This window comes from Pezoporus wallicus, unplaced genomic scaffold (assembly GCF_028554395.1).
Source record: "Pezoporus wallicus isolate ANWC-B61680 ecotype Strahan unplaced genomic scaffold, APGP_CSIRO_Pwel_v1 contig_2908, whole genome shotgun sequence".
In the NCBI taxonomy this organism is placed as follows: Eukaryota; Metazoa; Chordata; class Aves; order Psittaciformes; family Psittacidae; genus Pezoporus; species Pezoporus wallicus.
Genome location: NW_026642179.1, coordinates 5,126,993 through 5,145,827, shown reverse-complemented (window position 1 = coordinate 5,145,827; position 18,835 = coordinate 5,126,993). Strand labels below are relative to the sequence as shown.

At 49.3% G+C, this 18,835-nt stretch overlaps 1 protein-coding gene across 2 annotated transcripts in view; it reads left to right on the top strand.

Annotated features, from left to right (window-relative positions):
* B4GALNT3 (beta-1,4-N-acetyl-galactosaminyltransferase 3) overlaps positions 1–17,098 on the top strand; it is a 64,656-nt gene extending 47,558 nt beyond the window's left edge. Inside the window, exons 4-20 of one of the 2 annotated variants that reach the window (XM_057428102.1) lie at positions 1,243–1,338; positions 1,836–1,926; positions 2,784–2,884; positions 3,229–3,296; positions 3,848–3,926; positions 4,359–4,425; positions 6,151–6,294; positions 6,709–6,818; positions 7,644–7,744; positions 9,011–9,087; positions 9,690–10,692; positions 12,097–12,395; positions 12,776–12,929; positions 13,678–13,750; positions 14,220–14,373; positions 15,059–15,185; positions 15,465–17,098. In XM_057428102.1, coding sequence (XP_057284085.1) covers positions 1,243–1,338; positions 1,836–1,926; positions 2,784–2,884; positions 3,229–3,296; positions 3,848–3,926; positions 4,359–4,425; positions 6,151–6,294; positions 6,709–6,818; positions 7,644–7,744; positions 9,011–9,087; positions 9,690–10,692; positions 12,097–12,395; positions 12,776–12,929; positions 13,678–13,750; positions 14,220–14,373; positions 15,059–15,185; positions 15,465–15,573 — 2,853 coding nt within the window. In that variant the 3' untranslated portion in view covers positions 15,574–17,098. The remainder of the gene's footprint in view (positions 1–1,242; positions 1,339–1,835; positions 1,927–2,783; positions 2,885–3,228; positions 3,297–3,847; positions 3,927–4,358; positions 4,426–6,150; positions 6,295–6,708; positions 6,819–7,643; positions 7,745–9,010; positions 9,088–9,689; positions 10,693–12,096; positions 12,396–12,775; positions 12,930–13,677; positions 13,751–14,219; positions 14,374–15,058; positions 15,186–15,464) is intronic. The other variant, XM_057428103.1, reaches the window with a different exon arrangement.
* Positions 17,099–18,835: the final 1,737 nt, after the last annotated feature.

The window sequence follows — 18,835 nt, the reverse complement described above, 5'->3', positions numbered from 1 at the left end:
CAATCCTCTGCCCTGGGAGACATAATTCAGTGAAGTGGTTTCTCTGTCAGGAGCACACCGAGGAGCTGGGTCCTCCCCCACCGTGCTGCCTAAGCCCTGGAGAGACTCCCCAGCCAAAACTAAGAATTTGCTGCCATCTGTAGACATCTGGGTGCTGTTCAAGCAGTTTCCCCGGCACTGCTCACACAGCCCTTATATAGGCAAGGCAGCCACGGACAAACCTCCCCAGTCCCAAAGCAACCTATTCCTTTCTTCAGCATTTTGCCATCTAAGGTAGCTTCTAGAGTCTCCAGCTTGTTTATTTTCCACTGTTGGATGCTGCTCCTGTGAGGAGGATCCCTGTACTGACTGTAGGCAGAGAGCTTGGACTTTGCTGGGGGGCAGCCAGCTCCTCCCTTCTGAATGCCTCTGACAAAGTCTGTCCATTGAGGAGTATATTGCTGAAGCCCCACAGCAGCCACCAAGCTGCTCCCAAGCTGTGCTCCAGGTCTCCATGGGGCAGTAACAGCTCCTCCTGGTGGGGTCAGCTGGGTAGCAGGGACAGCCACTCATACCCACACTGCACACCCTCCTACACTGTCCAGGAGGGGGACCCCCATTTCACCCATTATTTTTGTGTCTCTGTGAGCACATGGAGGCCATGCTGCCCACTGACCCACCTGTGCTGCTGCTCCCACCCTGCTGAGCTTCAGTCTCCCTGTCCTACCATCCTCCATGAGCTTTACCTTCCTGACAAGTTTTGAGAGGGTGATCCGCCATCTACCGTCCTTAGGGTGTCCCTTCTTCCTTGGGTCAGGAAAATAGCCCTGAAATGGTGAGAGAGGCCAAAACACCTTCTTGGAGAACATAAGATCCTACACTCTCTTTGGTGGATCATGGGGGACTATTGCCCCCTTAGGGCTGTCCCACACCATGGCCTCAGAGCACAGCCCTCAGGTTTAACACCTCTTTGGTGGAGCAAACTGGAGTGAATAGCAGCCACTTAACAGAGACATCCTAGGCATTATCACAGTTCCCTGCTGCTATCCAGACTGTCACCTGTGCCAACCCCAAACCTTCAGGAGATGAGAATCAGAGGCCTGATCCCATGTCTCCTGCAGACCAGCCTGCTGCAGCAGCGGCATCTTCCTTCACTCTTACAAGCACTTCAGTGCTGAGGGTTGTGGACGAGGTTGGCAGAACAGGGGGAGAGATACAGGGGATGGATACAGCAGTTCACAGTGCCTCACTTCTGCCCCCCAGTTCCAGGGCCAGGCTAATCTGCATGTGTTCGAGGACTGGTGCGGCAGCTCCACTGAGCAGCTCAGGAAGAACCTCCACTTCCCCCTATTCCCCCATGTGAGTAAGACTGTGACACCCTCTGTTCCAGTACTTCCCAGATTTGCTTCCCACTTGCATCACTCCTTCTCTCTTCACATCCTGTCCCTATCCCTCTCCATCACCTTGTCTCTCCTCCTGCTCCTGAGCATCCATCACCTCCCTCTCCATCACTTCCTTTGACCTCCTGTGGGAGTGGGAAACTTTGACAAGGGTTCAATGGTGGGAACTCTGCTGCTGCGTGGGGAGGGTCATTTTACCCATGCATCTGCTGTGTCCCATCCCCACCATCTCACCAGCATCCCCCATGCAGCTCTCCCCTCCACAGCAGCACTTGCTCCAGATTGTCTCTCATCTGGCCTGCTCTTTACTGCTGCCTCTCTCACACTCCATGCCCCATCCTTCTCCCAGTGCAAACCTCATACTTCCCCCTGTCCACCTGTCCTAGGGTTATTGTGTCCCTCTTTGTTACTGTCACATCTAATTAACTTTATTATTTTTTTCTTCTTCTGCATCAGACACGAACGATACTGAAGAAGCTGGCTGTGTCCCCAAAATGGACCAACTACGGTCTCCGGATATTTGGCTATCTGCATCCTTTCACTGATGGTGAGGGCTCTGAGGCTGCTGTGCTGCTGCTCTTGTCTCTTTTCAGCTGTCCCTCCCTCCCCTCCTGGTACTAAACCACTGGTGTCCTCACTCCTGCAAGCCCAGAGCCAGGTCCCTCACATGGGCAGCGCGACTAGCTGTGCGTGACTGGCTGTGGCCTTAGCATGGATGGAAACACATTTGCCTCCCCTGTAGGGTGGCAAGGAAAAGCACAGACGAAAACAGATGGGAAGAGGTAGATAAAAAACAATGCTGTCACGGATGACAGCCCCATGGCGTGTACGTGAGCACAAGCAATCCCTGAGCTTTCCCCCCCTCCCTTGCATGCACAAGGCTGTACGTGACATCATTGATGTTCCTGCTGCTCCCTGGGTGCATGAATACCATCTGACAGCAGCTGACATTTGTATCACCCAGCTGCATGCTTCTGCCCAGAGCAGCCTCCTAGCACTCACCCGCATCTCCTGGTCCCCTGTAACCCCAGCTAAAACAGTGGGACTCAAGCACCTCTGTCTCCTTTTGGCTCCACATGCACATTCCTCCACCCAGACACAGCATCTCACACAAGAATTTGCTCTGGAAACAAAAGAGGAGTCCAGGAAACTTTGAATGGATGTCTTAGTTTTCCAGGTTAGATGGGAGGTGAGCAATGCAGAAGGGATAGTGAACCAGTTGCACCAGTAAAGTTTTGTTTTCAGTCACAGCAGAGTTGGAGAATTCAGAGAGGTTCAAAGGGATGGGGGTGGTAATATCAAAAGGGAAAAAAGGGAAAAGGGCAAAGACAGCATTTTAGAGAAGCAGAATCCATTTTGTGCTCTTATCCCAGAGCCCTACTCACTCCCTCCATCTCTTGACAGGGGAGTTTCAGTTTGCCATTGCTGCGGATGACAATGCTGAGTTCTGGCTGAGTCCAGATGAAAAGACCTCTGGTCTCCAGCTGCTGGCCAGTGTAGGCAAGGTACAGTGCATGCTGCATGGCTTCTTCCATCAAGGCTTTAATGGTTCTGTGGGGATGGAGACCCTCCTGTCTTACTGCCTTGGACTACTCAAGTTTCTTTTCCTGCCCAACTACAGACAACACTACCACAGATGCCAGATGGGTATGACACGACATATCTTAAGGCAGTTGCATGTTGGCAGTGCTGTTGGGAGCTCTGTGTTCGTGATTCAATCTGTCCTTAGGTTACCAATCTCACAGACAACTTCCCAGGAGGAATAGCTCAGTTTTCCCTCTTCATCACTCCTAGTGCAGTAATTATAGCGGGAAGAAACTCAACTATAGCTTTTTCTGTCTCTTCACAGACAGGGAAGGAGTGGACTGCACCAGGGGAGTTTGGGAAATTTCAAAGCCAACAGTCAAAGATGGTGAGGTGAGTGAGCAGAGCCCCTTGCTCCCAGCATCTCTGCACGTGGCCAGGAAATCACAAGGAGAAGGAAAAGAAACTCAGGCTTGTTCTGAAGAATTTAGCAATATAGAGGATGGGATTACTGTGGGGTATCGGCAAAACTGAAGTGACACATCCACACCTATGTCAGCTACTTTGCTGCTTTACTGCGGCAATGCAACACTGCATTTTTCTTCCCTGGAGGAGGCAGCCACCAGCAGATCCAGACTGCTCTATATGAACTGTATCTCAAGCTTCCTGCTTTGGAATGGCCAGGTTTCCCAGAGGCCAAAACCCAGCAGGCAAGACTGAAATGGAGCTATTCAGACTTAACTGAGAAGGGGCTGGAGCACTCCAGGTGCTCAAGGGAAGCTCCCTATCCCACTGTCCGCATCTGGGTTTTCTTGGCAGCCCTAACTCTGCTCACCCCGAGAATAGGTTGTTTCAGGGGTGTGGTTGTTCTCATCTCATTGTGTGCTGACAAGCTGAGAAATGTTCCATAATGCTCTCAGTGACAGACACGTTGTTCTTCACAGGTTGTCAGCTGCAGGCAGGTACTATTTTGAGGTGCTGCACAAGCAGGATGACAGAGGAACAGACCATGTGGAAGTAGCAGTGAGTCTGTGCAAATGGCTGTGCTTGTATGCGTGTCTCCACAGAGCTCGGGAATGACTTTTGTAACCATGTCCCTCCTTTCCCAGGCCCCAGCACCTCTTTGCATGAGATTAATCTAATCCCTGCCAGAGCCCTTACCTACTTCTACGTGGGATAGTCCTCGCTGCATGTCAGGACCTTTTCCTCTGTTTGCTTAGAATAGTTCTGCCCTGTTCAGTCTCTGCTGCAGCTCTTTGTCCTTTCCTACTTTGGATGTGTCCTGGGGGATCTCAGCTCATTGCCAGTCTTTTGCTGCTAGGTAAACTCGGTCATAGGAAGGAGAAAGAGGAAGCTGTGAACCCATCTGGTGAAAAAACACCTTGTGCTTGTTCCTTTTGTTCAGGCTTGGTTAACTCCATAAGCACTTCATTTTAATGTGTTTCTCTGTTCCAGTGGAGACTGAATGACCCAGAAGCGAAGTTCAAAGTCATTGACTCCAAATATCTCTCCCTTTTTTCTAGTAAGTATCTTCACCACATGTTTCCATGAGCACCTCCCCATTCTTCCAAAACATATCAACAGTGTTTCACCGTGAGCCATAGTCTAGCCAGGCAAATACCATCCGTACAGATCATTACAAGAAAGAAGTAGAGACAGGTCAGGAGAGAGATGTCTTAACAAGAGTGTGACTCATGATTAGATATAGGAAAATTGGAAGTAATTGGGATTATTTCAGGGAAATCTAGAGGCAGTGAGGAAGGGCACCGAGGAGAGTCTGCAAGGGTGACAACTTTTCCAGATGTGCAAGTAATATGGAATGGAGAGTGCCTGCAGAGAGCTAAGGGGAATGTAAGGCCCAGAACATGGGAGCAGTGGTGATATGTTGGCATCTGGACATGATCGGGGAGAAGGGGCTGCTGTAGCACTTCCAGGAGATTTCACTCTAGGTGCTGGACACAATGGGATACACCAGTGATATGGGGTTTGCTGCTTTCTTCTATATCAGCCTCAAGTCTCTTCAGGTTGCTGCTGGATTGCAGCAAGCACATAATCACAGTCTCTTCTGTTTTGTAAACCTTTCTCAGCACATCAAGTGATGCCTTTATCAGTTAAGGAGCTCCTCAGTCCTGTTTATCTAGCTTTGTCAGCATCGCTTTCCTCTGCCAGCATTCCCCCTTTCCATATCTACCACTGTTTCCTTCCAACATCTCTGGGCTTTTTTCTATGCCAACACTTTTGCCCATGGAAGACTCCCTGATGTAATCAAGACATATGTTTGCTGTGTCTTGGATCACAACCTGCTGCTGTGTTTTCTGAAACCTGCCATTTGGCCAGGACTAGGCTTTCAGTTAGTCTTCTATGCCCATCCTTTTTCCTTCTGCTCTTTTCTTCTTATTAATTCTGGAATGACTCGCATCCCAGAAGATCCCTTTGTGGCTGGGCACAGTGCTGCAGTCTCATCTTTACCTGGAACCTTCTGCCCATACAGTGTTTCTCTCTTCCATACCAGCCTTTGGCTGTATCACATGTCATCCCATTCCTTCTGGGTTCCCATGTTCAGTACCCAAAAGCTGCTAACCCCAGTGTCCTTGGCAGCATCTTACCTTTCCCTCCTGGTTATTTATTCACTTCCCCACATCTCAGAGCAAGATCCATGGAGAAATGAAGGCCCTTAGCAGCAGCACCCAAGAAAAAGCATAACTAATATCCAGTTTTGAGTTTAAGCTTCCCATTGCTCCTAGCTTACTGTGGGTCTCCATTCCCTTGCTGGAGTACCCTTCTCCTTGGCCACTGAAGGCCTTGCGCCAGGGTCCCAATCCTTTTCCAGCAAGACTGGAGAGAAAGCTCTGCTCTTCAGGTTTCTCCTCCCATTCACGTGTTCTGTCTCCTTTTAGAATAAATTTAATACTAATAATTCAGAAGGGTCCAGTGATTCCTGCCAGCATGGGGCTTCTTCAGCACACCACTGCTGCTGTGTCCAAGGCAGAAGGTCATGTTCCTCCATTACTCAACTACCCTATAGCTTCTGTATTTCCAGCTTTCTGAGTCAAAGCCTTTCCTTTCCATGGTGCCTTTGCAGTGAAGCTCCTGACCAGCCCCATTTAGGCATTACTATGCCAGAGATAGTGTTAGTGCCACGGATGCAATGCTATTTGGAAAGGGCTGATACTGGACAGGGGTACCTTTTGGGGCCAAGGGACGAATTAGCTCTTCCTCCCCCTTCCGTTCTCCCTCTGGTTTCTAGACGAGACACTTTTAAAGATGGATGAGGTTGGGCACATCCCGCAGACGTTGGCCAGTCACACGAGGCGACCCGCTGACAGCACAGGCAGCAAGGCACACCCAGCTGACATGTTGAAGCCTGACCCCCGGGACACTCTATATGAAGGTAAGACTTGCAAAGCAGATGAGGAGGTAGCTACAGCCTGTCCCAGCATGTGCAGTAGCACAACTGAGAAGGATTGTCCTCCTTTGTCATGGTTATCAAAGGCCACCTATTTTTCTCCCCATTGCAGAAGAGGGGGGCAGCATACAATATCTGTCACTGTAGGAGACAAAGCACAGACTAAACCCAGCTCCTCGTTCTTGGCATCCAGCTCATACAACATCCCCAGGCATAATGTTTTTGTGTAAGTGCTGTAGAGGAATGTAAAGAGATGAGCTGTGCAAGATAGTTTACTTGATGTATCTGTTAGTATTTCACATGGATAAGTAGAAACGAGGCACAGATGTAGCTAAGCTGGTGCATTGGTTGCAGCAGGACTTCTCCAACAGCACTTGCCTATGTGTTTCTTTTTCTCAGTGCCTCTGCTCAGCAAGTCTCGTGTGCGCCGAGCATTGCCAGACTGCCCATACAAGCCCAGCTACCTGGTGAATGGATTCCCTCTGCAGCGCTACCAGGGACTCCAGTTTGTAAGTTTTACTCCTTAAACAGGTATTTGCCCAGGGGAACACAAGGAGGAAGGAGGGAGATCACATTAAACATGAGGGTCTCTCCACTGACCTGAAGCTCCTGGGCAGATTTGACCATCAGCAGTTCAGGTCTGTGCATCCCAGTACAGGAAAAGGGCAACACTAAGAAAAGGGAGATGAGTGCTACATGCTGTTTATGGGTGTCACTGGGGTACAAATGTAGTGTGCCTTAGAGAGCTCCTCAGAACTCAAAACAGAGAGCAGAGCTTGCCTTCACATGGAGCCTCAAAATGTCCAAGGATTTTCTTCCCCATGGGTGAACTGTAGTCTGTGTGAACTACTAAATACCCTGTCAAGTCTTGAGGGGGAGCTCACATTTATGGGGAATGCAACATAGCAGGGGTTCATCCCCCATATTGCAGAGCAGACTGAAGTCACCAGTGTGGTTTGTCCTCCCTGAGGGACCTGCATCCCTCAGCCTTGTCTGGAGATCTCCACACATGCTTCGTCTCCTCAGGAGAACTTTCCCACCTCTCTCTCAGCTAGTTCTTGCTCTGTTATAAGATTGAGATGCACAGTTACAGAGATGGACAGACAATGCTGAGAGAGAGAGAGAAAAAGGCATAACCATGCACACATCCCGGCATGCTTCCTTCTGTTTTCCATTCTCACAACTTGCTTCCAGGTGCCTCAGAGAAGCAAACAGTGAGCAACCCCTGCTCTGTCTCAAAAGAGCTAGTTACCCTGCAGCTGTGTCTGGATCACCTTGTGACTGATACTTGGCATTTATGAGGGTTTTACTTTATTTTCCTCCCTTCTTTCCAGGTTCATTTATCCTTTGTTTACCCAAATGATTATAGCCGCCTGAGCCACATGGAGAAAGATAACAAATGCTTCTATCAGGAAAACCCGTATTACTTGGAAAGGTAGGATGCTGCAAATAAAGGGTCCCTAGCAGAGTGGAAGGAGATGGTTTGAAGGCTGGAATTTGGGTGGAATTTCATACTTACTTCTGTAGGACTCTCTTAATTCTTCAAGATATCCCTAAGCTTTGCAAAACATTAAAACATTTATAGTTTACTTCGTTAACTTATATCCCCTTTAAATGAAAATATATTTAGGTCTCGAGGGGAAACTGCCACTGCTTTTCTTGCTCCGTTAAGCCAGTAGCTGGGTCAGAGCATGTTTATTCCATTATATCAGAGAGTGTATTTCCAGCAAACTTTGCCTGATAGCAGCTGGAGCCTCCTGATGGCTGTTACCGTGAAAACCAAACCGTGATCACCATCAGGCATCTCTCTGGGGGAAGAAATGCTTGTCATTCATCTTCACTGGGGTCCAGCTCTCAGTGGTGATCCTGTGAGGGAACTACCACTTGTGTGCTCCCCAGTGCAACCTTGTGTGAGGACTCCGTTCCGTGCAGGAGGACTTTTTTGCAGGGTAAGGAGAGTCACTTTTCTGGTGACGTAGCTGATAGTGGCCTTCCTGTCATCAGGATCGTCTTCCTCCCTACAGGACTGTTTTGAGGGCTGAAACAACAGATCATAAGTTTGGGAGGGAGCTCCTGGGGCTGAAGCTCTTATCTTAGTAAAGGACGGACAAGGTGGCTGCTGTGGGCTGGAAGGTGCCACCCAGGTCTATTGCTTTCACAGCTTTAACATTTGTATTGTGATAGAGCTTGGGAATAGGGAGGCATTTTGCTTGACATCAAGCACGCATGGAATGAAACAGTCCTGGAAATCCCTCCCAAACAGCTGAAGTACAGGCATATGAGGGCAACACAAAGACAGTGGTGGTACGAGAGAAGAGAAAGAGAGATCATTGCAATTACCTGCCTGAGCTGCTTTTGCAGCATGATGACTTGCATTTGTGAGCACTATATCATAAGCGAGCAACTTAAAGGAGGCTAAAGAAGTGTTTCAGGGTACTTATATTGGGATTTCCTTCTGCACTTCTGAGAAAATGTCTGAAAGACTGAAATGGTAAACAAGGAAAATGGATGTCTTTGACAGTGCAGAGTAAGGTCTGATTGACCAAAGATATGAAAGATGGTGATGGTGAAGTAGGATCTAGAGGTGCTGGGTGGATGTAATCAGAGTAATGGACCATCACCTCTGAAGCAGTGGCCATAATTTATTTGGAGAGGGCAAAGTAACTTTTCTCAAACTTGTGTTTTGCCCTTCCCTCTGCAGATTCGGATTCTATAAGTACATGAAAATGGATCGGCCGGAGAAGAGCCTGGACTCTGGAGAAAAGACAGAGCAGCCAGGTAGGGGCCATAATGTCAGAACCTGGAAGATCCTTTTATCCATCACTTTGGTGTGTGATCTTCCAGCACCAGTTGAAAGAAGTAGTGGACTTTCTGTACTAAGGAAGTCACAGCCCTTCACTGCCAGGTTGCTGTGGCTGGGAAGAGTTTTTTGCGGCTACTTTCACTTCTTTTACGGGCAGGTTGGGAGGTCACCAAACAGTGGGCTGTAGTGGGCAACGGGACAACTACCTCTCAATCCCACATTTAACGATGCAATTCCAGCAAAAATGTGGGCAGAAGTGACAGAGCCAAAGGTGTGCAGCGTGGCTTCCAGGTGTGCAGCGTGGCTTCCTGTGCTCATACCTGCCCTGCAAAGCTGTGGGCAAAGTGATGACTAAAGGCAATGGCACACACCTCCTCAGCCTTTGGCAATGCTGATAGGCTAATAGGTGCTGAGGAGGGTGCACAGCTCCCACGTGTTAGAGCATCCCTGTCCCTCTGAGCAGGAGACAACGCTGAGATGAGGCAAGAAGTAGCTGCCTGTGGTGGGGCTGGTGATGGGTCAGGACGGAAAAGGTAGTGGGAAGGTGTCAGAGGTGTAACTGTGATTACTCCCACAGGCTCCCAAGAGGAGAATCTGGATGATGTGCAATATGCTGAGCAGGATGTGGAGAGTACCAGTGCCCCCGACCTGCCTGGCACAGGGAAGGCAGAGATGGCGCACAATGCTGCCAGCAATGTGGTGGGCAGTGATAATGTTCATGAGGACTATTCCCTTCGGGAGCGTCGTCGGCTCCTCTCAGTAGTGGGTGGTGACACAGTGGGGGGGACACAGAGGAGAAGGACAAAGAGGTCTGGTGTCAAATCAGCCACGGTGGCCTCTGCCAACCACAGCCTCAGCCAGGCTGGCTTAGAAGGGAACCCGGTAATGAAGAGACCCCGTCTAAAAGCTGGCGTCAAAGACAACTCCAGGAGCCCTCCGCAGCACGCCAGGGCTGTCCAGGGGAGAGCAACTGTCAAAAAGGCAAACCCTCCTTCTAAGCCTGTGTCTCAGCAGCCTCTCAGTGTCCCCAGGAACTCAGGGGTCATGAGTCCCAAAGGGCTGAGACCTCAAGGAGACCTTAGCACTACTAAGGATGGGCTGCAGCCAGCAAGCACTGTGCCAGCCAGGAAGGGAACTCCAGTCTCTGGCAAGGCTGGCAGACGTGCTGTAAGCACTGCCAGCCCCAGCCACCAGCCTGGGCTGACACAGTGGCTGAAGCAAGTGGAGTCCTACATTGCTGAGCAGAAGGTGGCCAATGATGGGGACATGGCTAACGGAGAGGTGCAAGCGGCATCTCCTGCAAAGGACAAGTCTGGGCCTGTGGCAGCAGAAGAGGAAGAGGAAGAGGTGGATGGGGAGCCAGAGGAGGAAGATGAAGAGGATTTTGATTACGTACCAGTGTTCGACCAGGCGGTGAACTGGGAGCAGACCTTCAGCACAAGCAATCTGGACTTCCATATGCTGCGCACAGATTGGATTGACCTGAAATGCAACACGTCAGGAAACTTGCTGCTAAAAGAAAGGGAGGCCCTGGAAGTCACACGTGTCTTCCTGAAGAAGCTCAACCAGAGGACTAAAGGGTAAGGCACCATGTAGAAACTAAGAGGTGGTACTCCAGAGCTGGTGTACCATGCTACAGAGGGAATACTTGTCATGTAACGAGATAGTGGGAATCAGAGGATAAAGTAGATGTGGGAAATAAGACTTCAGGCAAGGAATCTATGAAACAAATTGGGCTTTAAATTCCTTTTTGTCTGAGAAATTGGACTAGTTGGACACCAGACCATGTCGGGGGCTGAATATTGCCCTCCAACACCTGGTGGCAGTAAACCCAAAAGATTGGAGGTTTCCATCCAGCTGGTTATCACTGGCCTTTTGCTGGCTTCCTCCTTGCAGAGTGTAAGTATTGAGAACACATATTAGCATTTTACCAGCTGAAGATTAAGAAACCCTGGTGATACGAATTAGGACTGGAGCTCCTTGTGCTTGTTGTTTGGTGTCTGCCACATCTCAGTTTATGAATCACTTAGGACGTAGGACCAGAAGGAACCTGTGAGATTATGTGGGTCCGTATACTGACCTCATACCCTACACTGTTATCTGAATGTGTCACAATATGGTTCTTTTTCTTCCCAAGCCTTACCATCTTGATTGCCTTTCTGGCAAAGATATACCTTCTCTAAGCTTCTATAAGCTAAACAATCCAACTCCTGACCCTTCTGTTGAGTTGGCCTCTATTTCCACAATATTCCTATCTGTCCTTCTCCATGCGGGTTTTGGTTTGGGTCAGTTTTCTTGTACATTACTGACCAGTATCCCAGATGTGCTTATAAAGTGGATATTATTAGTTCCCAATCCCTGCTGGAAGTAGCTCTAATGCTACATCTTAAGGTTACGTTTGTTTTTTCAGCATCACATCAGTCATGGTCTAACTGATCAGTACACATAAGCTTTTCTCAGCATTTTAACTGTTGAGTGTCTATTTTACAGCAGGAACTCTTGTGATCCGAAAGGGCATGACCTGACATTTCATCCTGTTTTGACCATTCTGACCTTATAGCTCACCCCCGTTTTTACAGTAGAACTTCTCAGTCCTACTCTGTGTAATTGGCTGATAAGCTGTCATGAGCCAATTTCACTAGCCCAAACATACTCCTTGTGCCAAGATCGCTGTGGGAGGTGTCAAATACACTTACTATTCAATCATTCAGTCACATTTGTTATTTTCTATGTCACCTTTATTTAATTTCCCTTGCCAACTTGGCTGGCTTCCCAGGTCTAATCCCACATGCTTGTACATTTAGGAAACAGGTGGTAAGCCTTCCCATGGGACTTTGGAAGTGATGCAGCAAAGCAGAGGGAGGCTGGGGACAGAAAGGTTTGTGCTAGCCAGGAGGAAAGAGCCTAGCAGAGCCGAACAGGCTGGTGGAGGGCGAGGGGCTGGTGTACAGGGGATGTGCTCACCCCCGCTGTATCCCCTGCAGGCGGTTCCAGCTGCAGCGTATTGTGAACGTGGAGAAGCGCCAGGACCGCATGCGGGGCAGCCGCTACCTGCTGGAGCTGGAGCTGCTGGAGCAGGGAGGGCGACTCGTTCGCTTCAGCGAGTACGTCTTTGCACGGGGCTGGCAGGGCATTGGTGGCGATGAGGAGGAGGAGAGGAAGATGAGGAACCTGGTGTGGGGTCGCCGGCGGCACCTGATGGCTGTGGCAGACGAGCCAGAGCTGTGCTGGCCACAGGGCTTTTCCTGGAACCACCGTGCTGTGGTTCACTTTGTGGTGCCAGGTAAGGGGGACATCGAGGGATGGCACAGTGGGAGGTTCCCAGCAGAGCACTCCTGAGCAGCGGGTCTGGGCCAGCCTCAACTGTCTTGTTTGAGTCACTTCCAATTTCTGTTCTCTCCAAGTTAAACCCCCTCAGAAATAGACTGAGCCCAAATTCCCAAATTTGGCTTGTAACCTCAAAGAAAACTCCTGTCACACACTGGGAAAGAACTAACACTGATTCCTGAACTCTTTGGTCCAGGTTTTCAGCCTGGGCCTATTTCAGCATCCCTGCAAGGCCAGTAGGGTTTGAGGGAAGACAAGAAGCCTTGACTGTTGAGAAGCCACAGGGTCATTGAAATTAGCTTTGCTTTGATTCTCTCCTTCTTGCAATACAACCAGTGAAAAACCAGGCACGTTGGGTGCTGCAGTTCATCTCCGATATGGAGGAGCTGTTCCGAGTCACTAAGGATCCATACTTCAACATCATCATCACAGACTACAGCAGTGATGACATGGATGTAGAGAAGGCTCTGAAACGATCTGCCTTGCACAGGTGAGAGTACAGCTTGGTCACAAAACCAGCTCACATGCACATGCCTGCAAACACTGCACATCTGCCAATCTCTGTGTATTGACCAGCCACAATCTCCTGTGATATCCCAAAGATATCCATCCATATACATGAATATGTTCTTATTATAATGTATAATTATGTATACGTATAAATTATATACACTACAGTGTATATAATAGTCTTATAAAACGGTAAGACTATACTTACTGTATTCATCCATACAGATGCATCTCTTTTCTCCTGGCTTTTGTTCAAGTTTGCAAGAGAGAAGAGAAAGCAAGTCTCACAGCGCTGGGGCAGGGGAAGGACAAGAAAGCTCTGACAAATGGGACAGTGTGGAGACCTCTGGGGACTCCGCTTGCTGGAGTAACTGTCTGGCTTACTCTACTCTGTTGTGTACCAGCCTTTGCTGGTCATTTCTCTTATGTACCAGGGTTTCCAGTAACAGGTCTAGCCCTAGGGTAGAGCTGGACTAGAGCTGAAAAGACTGGCTAGGGACTGCCCTATCCCTGCTTCACAAGAGGGAAGACCCTCAGGGTATGCTGGGGCCTCGAGCAGTGCTGAGCTTGTGCACTCCCACAAAGCAAAGGCTTTCCTCCTCCCCGAGAGGATACACAGGGGCATGGGCAGCTCCACAGCCCAACGCCTGCAGTGTACCACTGCTAGTGGTGCTTTCTGTGCTCACCAGCATATATCACTCAACTTTACTTTCCCCTCTGACCCTCAGCTATCGGTACTTGAAGCTCACAGGGAATTTCGAGCGTTCTGCCGGGCTGCAGGCGGGGATAGACCTTGTGACGGTAAGCCTGGGGGCCTTGGGGTGGAAGAAACAGGGAAGGTTCTAGTATGTGTCTGGTGCCCTGCCTTTCACATTGAACATGCTGGGGTTTTAGGGAAGGAGTAGCCCAGCAGAACAGATCAAATGTAGATGTGTTTCCTGTCTCTCTAGAATAAGGGTCTCACCCTTTATTCTAAGGAGCCTGTGGTCCATTCAGTTCTCGGTCCGCCTGCTGGGACTATCGAACAGGAGGGAGGACAGCAGTAGCAGCTTTGTGATACTGGCTTTGACAAGTCACAGTTACAGTATTTCACACCCTTTGTTGAACAGCCCCTCAGTGGCTGTTTTGCCAGCCTCTAAGATCTCAGTTTCTGATGTAGCAACAAATGGCTTTTTAGTTCTCTCCCACATTTCCCACATCTTCCTGCCCCTCAAGAAAGACTTACTTAAAGTCAACCAATTTCTTTCCCAACCTGTGTGGTTGGTTCCAGGACCCACACAGCATCATTTTCCTGTGCGACCTCCACATCCACTTCCCAGCTGGAGTCATTGATTCAATCCGGAAGCACTGCGTGGAAGGCAAGATGGCTTTCGCACCCATGGTCATGAGGCTGCACTGTGGCATGTCCCCACAGTGGCCTGATGGTAAGAGGGAGTGGAGCCTCTTTGGCTCAGATCTTGGGGAATGGGGAAAGAAGGAGGGTGCCTGCCACCTCCACAGTTGTTTCTCTGGTGCTGTTGAGGTCTGGAGCTTAAGATACTTCTAGGGGCACTAGTTGAGGGTACATTAGAGATAGGATGGGTTTTAACAGTGTCAGGAATCTGCAGTTTGAGATCAGAGAGCCAGCAGAGCCCTTTACATGACACTTCTTCTAGGGCTCTCTATGGGTTTGAGAACCTTGACAAACTCCTCTTCTGCTTCTTTCTGTCCATTTCTCTCTTTGATAAGGGGGCACAGCCTGTCCTGAGGAGAGCTGGTCGCCTGGGGATGAGAGAAACCAATCCAATTCAGGGGGAGAAAAGTGGGTGGCACAGATCATCTGATGTTAGAATCATCCCGATGTTAGACAGGTGGCCATCCTGAGCCACCCAGGCACAGGGACAACCCTTTGAAGCTGGGGTGGTCTAAATATACTAGGTACTATGCTGCCAGACAGGAGATGTGAGAGGCTCTGCTAACAAGTTCGTAGGGCAGTCCTAACACTTCCCAAAGCTTTAATATGGGTGGCTCTGCCTTGGTGCTGAGCTGACAATCTGGTATCAGCATCAAGCTAGCGTCATCAATGGTTCAAAATGCCCACATACCTGTGCCTCTTTGTGTCATTCTCAGGCTACTGGGAGGTGAATGGGTTTGGTCTCCTGGGCATATACAAGTCTGACCTGGACAAGATTGGAGGCATGAACACAAAAGAGTTTCGGGACCGCTGGGGAGGAGAGGACTGGGAACTCCTGGACAGGTAGGAGTCCCTTGTCATCCTGAGCAATCCCATGTTGACAGCTGTCTTTCCTTCTAGCCTGTCATATGTAGGCTGCTCCTGACCAGTCCTGCTTTCAAGGGTGCATAAACACTCAGCAAGTGTCATTAGATAAATTAGATGCCTGAGCTATTCCTTACTCCTCAGTTTGATTGCAGTCTCTTGACAACAGCACAACTTAAGAGAGATTTCCTGGGGCTGAGCCCCCAGTGTATCTTTGTTATCCCGTTTTCCCTAAATGTATCCTTCTCCTTTATCCAGGATCTTGCAGGCCGGCCTGGAAGTGGAGCGTCTCTCCCTGAGAAACTTCTTCCACTGGTTTCATTCGAAGCGGGGCATGTGGAACAGGCGCCAGCTGAAGACACTGTAGCCTTCAACCCCAAAGCTGCTCGGCAGCACCGTCCACCGTCTCGTCTCGATGTGCACTTTATCAAGGCACAGAGCCGAGCACACAAACTCTTCCTCTGCCTTCAGAGCCCTCTAATGGGCCGGCACAGCCGAGGAAGGAATGGTCAGGCTAGGGGAGCAAGAGCTTCTCCTGTGAGCTGTTGTATCCAAGACATGGGGTCTGTGTCTTGCAGGGGGAAGTTGTGCAGGTGAGATGTTGACAAGTGAAGGACTCGTATTTCCTGCCGTGCAGTCTGGCGAATGGTACAGTGGGAGAGGTGCCATATTTCCCATTGAGTCTTGTGTAGCGCAAACCAAACAGACACAAATCCCAGCTAAGCCCAGAATGGTTTATTTAGAGTAACACAGCTTATCCTTCAATACTTGAATGGAAAAAAGAAAAAACAACAACCCTCCCATTTCCCCTCCTTCCCCATCTCTCCAGTATCCGTGCTTTTGGACAGGGGACCAAAGGAAGTTCTCTGGACTGTACTGTGTCCACATGCCCATATGCTGACCCAAGGAAATCTTGGGAGGAGCTCTTAGGCACTTTAGGCTGCTGGTGCTTAGACGTTTCTCTGTGCTTTTCACTTTAGTCATTAGGAACAACTGTGCTCATATTCAGCAAATTATGGGCCACGGGTGGAGATGCAAGTACACTTCCCTTATGAGAGCCAAGTTTGCCCGCAGCTGGGCAAAGTGGCAGGGATTGATGTTACAAGCCCACTTAAATTATTGATCCACTGCCTGAGGATAGTGGAGGGGTTATACAGAGAAGCTAGGAGGGCATCTCAGGAGGAACTTTGCAGCCTTATCTGACAGACCTGTGTGTTTGTCCTAATGATATCAGGGAAACTCTAGCAGGGAAGAAGTGGCAATATTTTATTAGTTGAAATATTGTGGATTTGTCAGAAAAAGAGGAGACAGAGTGTTCTGCTCTCCAAATCCTGTACATTTATGCCACATCTAAAGGTTAATTTAATAAGTTATGGCCTCACAGTTATGTCTTGTCATAGTTTGACTTTTCTTTAAAAAGCAGGCTTCATGGTTCAAGAACCAGCACAGCTGTTGGTGCTTCATGGTTGAAGAACCAGCACAGTTGTTGGTGCTTCATCGCTGGAACAGCCCTGGGAGCATTGGCCTGGTATAGAGGAGGTGGCCTCAGGTCTTAGCATATGCACTGGGTGCAAAGAACAGCGAGGAGAGAAGAGGGTTGAGTGAGTAAAAGGAGGTGCAGACCTATACTGGCATTTATCCAAGGACTGTGAAAAGAGCCCTTGTCCACAGCTGACTTGATGCTACAGGGAATTCTCATCCCCTGTAATTCCTGTTAATGCAAGGCAAGATTTTTTACCTCTGTAACTATTTTACAAGACTACAGAAACCCCGGCACACTCAGTGCTCTACATTAGAGCTTCAGTGTTCCCATACCATGCAGAAAAGGCTGCTACTGGTTGCAAGCTTCAGGGAAGAGCATGACATAGGTTCTCATGGCACCCATCTCTGCACAGAGTGAAAAGTGAATAATGAAGGATGTATACTGTGCTGACATGGTACTAAAGTTGTTTGCTGATGGAATGAATGCCAGTTCAGAATAGGCATTCATTTATTATTTATTCTGTGGTGCTTGACAAGTCCATCAGGCTCCACTATTGCAGTAGAAAACTGAACATGCAAGTTCTGGCACATGAGGTAGAGATCTCATCAAATCATCTGCTTGCCTCAGTCCAGGTTTTGTGACTGATGGAGTCAGAAAAAGTCAATCAGATTTCAGCAAGATTTACTGTGCAGTGTACAGCTATGGTGAGAGCTGTGTCTCTGTGGAGCCTTTGCCAGAGTGCAGACACTCAGTATCTCAGAAGAGGCAGCCTTAGCCTTCTGCCCAAGCCAGGACAGTCTCTTTAATTGAGGGAAAGTACTTTACCCATGCAGAGACCAGGAAATGAAACACTGCAGTTGGGGCGAGAGGGAAGAGGCTGACATGTCTTATGGGAGTTTAGGAGGCCAAAGCCCTTTGATGCAATAAGCTCTGTGTCTGCCTGGAATGTGCAGTGTCAGTCATGCTCCTGGTGCATGTCAGAGCCTGTGCTTCACTCAAATGCAGGCACAACCCCACGAGTGTGCAGGTGAGCTGCTCTCCAGGCCCCAGGACTGTGCCTCCGCAGCCTGCCTGGGCTGGCTCTGTCACGCAATCCCTGTGGAATGGGGAGAGGCTGGCAGGGAAGGCAAGCTCTGGGATGAGGTGAAGCACCAGCAGGACCCAGCTGTGTGACCCCATCAAGCAGAGAACAGCATGATGCCCATTTTGGAAATGGAGACCCAATGGATTCAGTGGCAGCTCTTATGTCATGCATAGAGTGTGCTTTCACATCTGGCTTAGATGTGGTCTGCAGCACCTGAAATTATCAGCTGGTGTTCATCTGCAGACACTGGCAAGAATTAGGTGCATCCAGAAGGTAACTCACTTCGCTTAAATTGTATGAGTAACCCCTCTTTCTCACCAGAGAGGACAATCAGGAAAGAGTGGACTGGAAAGTAGAGTGCAGCCCTCACCCCAGCACTGCCAGCAGAATGTGAGGATTTAACCCCCATGCTTTAGCTGTGACTGTGCTCCTTTAGGATCATAGAATGGTTTGGGTTGCAAAGGACCTTAAAATAATCCAGTTCCAACCCCCCTGCCATGGCAGAGACTTCCTTCATGCCTTGTAACCCAGGCCAGTGGCAAGTAGAACTGTTTACCTCATGAGGACTCCTTGGTGGAGATGTAGGGAGTTTCAGTCTGGTTTCAGTCCGGTTTTCTGATGGCCAATGTCACCACTGTCAAAGTTGCCATCACGAAAGTTCTTCCTTTTCAAGCGCAGTGGAGATTCTTAGTTGGTGTTTAAGCATTGCAGTAGTAGATGTGATCAATGCTACTTGGCACTAGTTGGCAGCCTCCATGGAGGAGCTTGGAGAGGACCCATAAGGACAAAAGCTGTCTTCCAGCCAACATGCTCACAAGACCACTGTAGGTTGCAGGGAGAGAAGGGGCTACACACTCCCCAGCTTGCTGGCCAGCAGCAAACCTTGCAGGAGCGGGTAGTCCCACAACCGTGCACTGAAAGGATGTGGCCATGTGGCCCACCATGGTCCCTGATCAGAAGGCGGTTTGCCCTATCACTAGTGTTGCATGGCATGCACTGCTGCTGTGAGGAGGGCTCATTTCTGGGTCTGGCACAGCTCTCAGAGAGCAAGAGGGAACCTGG